The following is a 6,525-nucleotide window of genomic DNA, read 5'->3' as shown; positions in this document are numbered from 1 at the left end:
ATGGCTGACCGTATATGTCAGGAAATGGAACAACGGTCCCCACGAGGTAAGTTAGTGTAAATTATGCAAATAATATGTAAATCTGGTCCCCATCTGACATGTTTTTTCGGAATTTCATGAGTCCCCATATAGCATGGCTCAGACAGGTTGATGACTCTACTTTTGAAATTGAGTTATCTTAAGCTGTGTTTAGGTTAATATAGGTATAAATAATATAAAATATTTTTTATGGATTTTTAGAACCACTAGAAAGTCTAGTCCCCACAAGTGATGATAAAATTGGTAGTCCCCACGACACATATAAACTCGTCTGTGTGTGTGTGTGTGTGTGTGTGTGTGTGTGTGTAAAAAACGGGCACACACACACACACACACATAATAAAAAAAAGCCCCGAAAGCATGAAAATCCCTTTAAATGGAGCTCACTTGCATTTCCTCCAAAGTCTCCTCTCTGTGCGCGTGACAGAGCGGCGCGAGCGTTTTGCCCGTTGAGGCGATAACAGAATTACACGATAAAGGAATTAGTTCTGGAAGAGCGAGAGCCATGAAGATAGAGAGCGAGAGCGATGAAGATAGAGAGCGGGCCGGGAGGAGCTCCGGGGAAGGCGCGGCTTTTAGAGAAGCTGGAGGTAGCAGCGAGTGTGAAATCTTAATCTTATCTTTTCTTCCTCCGCTCTGTCTCTCCTCGTTCCTCTCACCGCGGCCCGTCCTCCTCTAACGAGCTTTCTCGTATCCGAGCTGATTATATAAAACCGCTGTAGGACACACTTCTTCTTCATTGCCTGGCTGCGTGGACGCCTCTCTCAATCCCACCTCATTCTACTTAATACACGCTGTGATATCCACCTGTTTTTTCTTCTTCTTCCCCACTACTTCCCCACTAGATGTGACCTGGCAGCGAGGGCTTACAATTCAAACACCATGTAGAGCATGCCGTCGGAGCTGTAGGTCTCCAGCAGCTCCACGATGTGGGGGTGCTTCAGCATGTGGCAGATGCTGGCCTCTCTCTTTAGATCTGAGGAAACACAGAAGAAGACAAGGAACACGGTAAGCACTCATGGCATTGTTAAGAACCGTACTGGGGGGGGAAAGGGGGTAAATAAGTAAAATTATGAGATATAAAGTCGGGAAAAAAAATGCGACTCAAGTAACGGAAAACTCCGACTTTATCTTCGTCTTTTTATATTCTTCATCTCTAATGTTTGGGTCTTTTAGACCTTCTTCGCTTGTGGTTTTTTCTGAGCGTCACAAACATTTGATGTCAAAAGCCGCTCTTAGATAATTGCTTTTTGAACAACTAAATGTCACATTTCGGGTAGAAAAGCAGCTCAGAGGGGCGCGGCGCTGCGCGCGGCCCCCGCACAGAGGACTGAGTCCTGGACGCGGTCGTCACGGTTCGGTTTGCCTCCTCTCACAGCTCTCTGTCCTGTTGCTTCACTAACGAATACACTGGAGCYGAAAGCTCCCCCGCCTCCCACAATCCCCTAAAAAAAAACAACAACATGAGCAGTTTCAGGAAGTACCCGAAAACTTTTCCCTGCGTGTTAAATCCAAGCTGCTTACTTCCTCTGGTGGCCCAAAAAGCAGCTTTTAAAGAATCAGGCGACACGCACTTCAAGAGCAYTTGCTTAAATATGATGAGAAACGCTTTGATCATGCTGTGTGAGTTTAGCGCCACAATATCTCGCTTCATTAGCCTCTTTAACGTGGAGCCTCCAAAACAATCCAGCAGCTGCGTGTTATCACCTGACTGCTGTGAAGATTGTWTGAAATTAAGAGATATTAAGCTCTTGTTTTTGGGTAAATGGATAACGATTATTCTCAGCCTATTCCACATAGATTCTGCCGATCTCTTGCGACAGGGTCGTGTGCACTTTTCCTTCCCCCTGCAGAAAAGGATCACTGTGATTCCTTCCTTGTAGTAAACTGTGACCTTTGAAAGGACCGGAACGACMTTCTAAAAAGTGCCGCAATAAAACTTTCCGCTCTGCGTGTGAGGATTGAACCTCTGCCTCCAAACTGATTAGACGGTGAAAAGCTGAACAAACAACGTTTTCTGGTCACATTCCAGTTGGTTCTGTTGCATCTCTGCTGTAGGTTCAAGCAGAACCTTTAAAGATTTGCAGTATTTGGACGGYTCTGGTCAAACAGCTGCAAAACACCAGGCTGCTTCACACCTCCCAGTCAGCTCAAACTGACATTAGAAGTCAGAGGGAGCTCCTCCTCTCCCTCTACRAATCCTTTGTATCCACTCCAGCTGTTTACTTCACAAGCCCAAACTAGCATTTCTCAGGCCTTTTATATCCAAGTGAAATAAACCTGATTCACAACTTTAAAAACAACGAGTCCTGGCTCAGGTGTCATTCAGTCGGCTGAGAGCGCCTCGGAGCGAGGAGTCCACAGAAATTCTCCTCTTAGTGAGGAGGTGTGGTTGACCCCGTTGCTAGGATTGGTTGACCCCGTTGCTAGGTGTTTTTTTCACTCCAGATAYGACACAGATGTTGCAGCTTTGAATATTGGTTGATATCAATATTGGCACAACACGATGCAGGGCAAGTCATAAATACTCTTTTTTTAATGGTTTTACCAGCTCTAGAGGCCTTTATTTGACAGTGGTCGGGCAGATAAATGGGTTGTGACAGAGGAGGAAGGCAYGCGGCAAAGGTCATCAGGCCGGGACTCGAACCTGTGACGCCCAGGACAATTACTGAGGCCTCCATATTTGGGTGGCACGTTTTACCGCCGYGTCCGAGTCAAATACTTTTATTACCTATTTTGTWGTGTGGAATGTTACAAAGGATTGATCAAGTGATATTACTCAAAAACAGATCAATAGTCAATAACAAAATGTATGTATGAGAACAACTGACCCGTTTATTATTAGATGCAAGATGSAAGCGTTGTTGGATAGAAACACTGRAGCGGACTAAATGCTGSAGCGGAGTGTTTCTATCAGGCTGATATTGGGGATTTTAGATGCACGCCGATATAATCCAACAATATCAAACCGATTCCCRATATCAGTATCGGTTTGGGACGCCATACTGATCAGAGCACCCTCTGCCACTGCCTCTCCTGTGTCGCTTCACKTCTCTTTAAAACTTATTTTCACAGTGGMTTTTTTGTTATTTAATAAACTGAACYTGATTTAAACGTCTCCACAGCTTTACAGTCTGCTGTGCTTATGATGSCATTTATTCACCGACAAACCTCTCCACAGAGCCGCTTGATACAACACAAGAGCTGTCTATATTTTAGGAAGCTGCTATGGATGGAAAACGCAGAGCTCAGCATGAGGCACGCACTCCTAAAGACCCACCATGATGACTCATCGGCAGGAGGGGGTCTCATGCAAAAAAACACTAGCAGCCCTCAGCTCCCCTATGTGCTTTCAAGTGCGGTTTGTTTGCATGCATACCATTACTCCAGATCGTCTCGCTGCAGCCCGGCGTCTGTGGCGCTTTAATTGGCTCGTAATGAGGAGGAGGGTTAATGGAGGAGGGTTAGTGAAGCTGAACRGAACAATGCGAGCTGCTTGTTTAGGGGAATCACCAGGGAGAGACATGACAGTGGGATAAAAACTGAGCAGATACCGCTCAGATCCTCAGGAGAGCAAAAGCAGAGTGAGGGGGGAAAAAAACAACAACAGTTTTACTTTAACAGATATTCAGGTGATGTTTAACGGGAGCAAATCTGCGGTGACAGCCACACGCGCGGGTACGAAGAAGAGGAAAAAGAAGAGAAAAAAGCAGCTCAGACGAATCAATATACCGTCACCGCCTCTGATGCCGACGGAAAATTGCTCTGTCATGTAAAATGGGATGAAAGCAGTGGCGTCTGGAGGCGCGTTTGAGCGATTAGGAGAGGTTCCAGTGGAGGAGCGACTTTAAATCAAATCTGTCCACATGGACGCTCCGAAGAGAAGAAAGCTACGGCGGAGGAGTACAACTTTAATAACCTGTGATGACTGCATCACACACTACTCTCTCCCTTTTTCGGTATACATACTGTATCTAAATCAGCCGAAGCTGAAGCCGATTTGAAGGGGTTTTTTTTGCGTCCGGTAAGAAGCGTTCGGACTTGATGGAGAAAACGTCAAAGCGYTGGAAAGGAAAATACATGTTTTCCTTCACGGATCAAAAGTTGTCGACAGTAATAACCTGTCATTCAGGCATGGATTAAAGGGTTGGTTTGGATTTTGAAGGGGTGGAAAAAAAGGGTTCTGGGAAATTATTATCTGTAATAATTCACTTTCCTATGGCTTGTTGAGAAGTAAGTAGATMCTTGGAGTGGTGGAAAACTCCACGCTTCCTTCACATGGTGTGTTGCAAATTGCTTCTCATTCTTTGCAGGCCTGTTTAATCCACCAGTGTTGACAGTAAGATATTCTCTTCTGAGGCCACTGCAGGCTAAATAAATGAAACACTCGCAGTTTGTGGAATCTGCTTCTGAAAGATCAAACACAGCTATGCTAGCATCCAGTTGTTTCATGTTTTTATGCTGAAATAACGCAACGAGTTGGAATATTTACACAAGAAAAAATAGTTATGAGACAGTCCATCATTCCTACCTTCCGTTCAAGAAAAAAAAAAGATGAAAACACAGACAGAAAATTACTACCTTTGTCCAACGAGAGAGAAAAAAAATCAAACAAAACAGTAACAGCGTTCGGATCCTTAAAGGTCTTTCACTTTGCTTCCTGCCATGTGTTTTCATTTCACCTGTCCTGCAGGCTTAGCAGTGCATCACCATAGCCGAGCTCTAAGTCGCTGGTTTTCACTGAACCAAGTTTCCAGATTGGTTCATAAAAGTTGTTGTCTTTCACACAAAGTCCGCTGGACTCTGCTTTGATTTGGGACCAAGATTGCAACAGTTGCTACATTTTCAGCTGGTGTGATTCCCTTTCACACTGCACTGTATCAAACCCTTTGAAAAACCTGTTCCCCTCCTGGCCTGTTGTGGCACTGTACCAAGAACCACTGAAGGAAAAAAACACAAAAAACCTTTGAAGAACACACTGTGCRCAACTTCCTTCTTCACAAAAGTAAACAAAGATGGGATGGCGTTAGATGTTAGTGGTTGTAGGATGTCTCTTTTGTCTTTGGTAAAAGACAATGAGCCATTACTCCTGCTGGTGCTGGACTCGGGTTTGTTTTGGTTGTATTTACCCAAAATACCTTGTGCTGTTGTCCGCTTCCWGCTTTGGAGTGGTCTCCGGTCCGCTTGGCATTCACATTTGCATTCGAACAGCACCGAGCTTTGTAAGTGGACCAGAGTTTACTTTTTGGWGTAAAACCAGATTTTCTAGGCAAACGAACAGATGAAAGCAAACTAAACAGGGTTGGTGTGAATTCACCCAGAAAGTCATCAGCAGAAGTTCAATAGATCCTGCTTCAAATCGAAATATGTTCCACTCTCACCCTAAACCTTTCTGAAAGTAGTTGGAAGTAAGTTGTAGTGAAGTCAGCAGGACAAGTGGAGTGCTGGCCTTAAAACCCCGCCCCAGTTCAACTCAATGTTAGGAACATATTAGGGATGATCCGATGACACAAACATGTCCCTAACGATTCCRATCATTCCTGCTGATATCCGATTCACTACGGSAACGTCGACACATCAGGCGGGAAGAGTCCCAGCTCGCCTCTCCTCTTCCTGGTTCGCACGATGATTGACAAACAGCGAGGGATTAGCTTGTTTTTCTGTTTTGTACCAACATCCTCTCCCTCTGTCTTGCCGTCATCCTCCCATTCAGACTCTCAATCTCTTCGTCCATTCGTCGTTGGTTGGCAGCCGCAGTGGGAGCTTCAGACAGCCRAGCAGAGCAACAYGGATCATGTTTACAACCTGTCTGGACAGGAACAGTCTCAATCAGTTTATTCAAAGAGCACTTAACTTTATTAACTTCCTGTCTGACTGACACTTCTGCACCAGCTCAGTCGGATGAACGATGGCTAAATTCACCAGTTACCGCCCCCCCACTCCCAGTCCCAGAGGGACATGTCCCACGTGTCCCACATGTCCCACGTGTGCCTGGCTGCATCTGCTGAAGGTGATTTATAGCCACGAGGACTAATGGGGAGGAAGGTGGAGCCGAGTTGATATTTCTGCAAAGCTGCGATAGAGTTGCTGGTAATCACTCCCACGCCGCACTGCTTCACCRCGTAGTTGCAGTGACATTTAATTAGCTGAAGCCGTGAGCCTCGGCGCCTACATTAAGCCAGACCTCTGAGGAAGGTATGCGGGGGGAGCCCAAGGCCTCCGCTGGCTCTGCCACAATGCTAATGCTGCTAAAAACGGCGCTTTTATTTTGGAGGGATGAGCTCGCTGCTGGTATCAGTCGCTGGAAGTCCGACTGGAGATCCCGAATGATGCTTCGTCAAAACGAGAGGCAAATTACCGAGCCGGTGTCACAGAGCGGCGGGAGACTGCCCGAGGAAAGTCACTGTCATTGCTTTTTAAATGGCCTTTATGTGTCTGCAAGTGTGTGTGTGTGTGTGTGTGTGTGTGTGTGTGTGTGTGTGTGTG

The 6,525-nt window shown here is 45.8% G+C and overlaps 1 protein-coding gene across 1 annotated transcript in view; it reads right to left on the bottom strand.

Moving 5' to 3' along the window:
- Window positions 1–6,525, bottom strand: part of caska (calcium/calmodulin-dependent serine protein kinase a) — a 145,991-nt gene that overhangs the window by 77,232 nt on the left and 62,234 nt on the right. Inside the window, exon 3 of the mRNA XM_017309183.1 lies at window positions 910–1,015. Within this exon, the coding sequence (XP_017164672.1) occupies window positions 910–1,015 (106 nt within the window). The remainder of the gene's footprint in view (window positions 1–909; window positions 1,016–6,525) is intronic.

The sequence above is a fragment of the Poecilia reticulata genome, linkage group LG2, assembly GCF_000633615.1.
Source record: "Poecilia reticulata strain Guanapo linkage group LG2, Guppy_female_1.0+MT, whole genome shotgun sequence".
Classification (NCBI taxonomy): domain Eukaryota; kingdom Metazoa; phylum Chordata; class Actinopteri; order Cyprinodontiformes; family Poeciliidae; genus Poecilia; species Poecilia reticulata.
The sequence above is the reverse complement of the archived record's forward strand: the minus strand, read 5'-3'. Positions and strand labels throughout refer to the sequence as shown.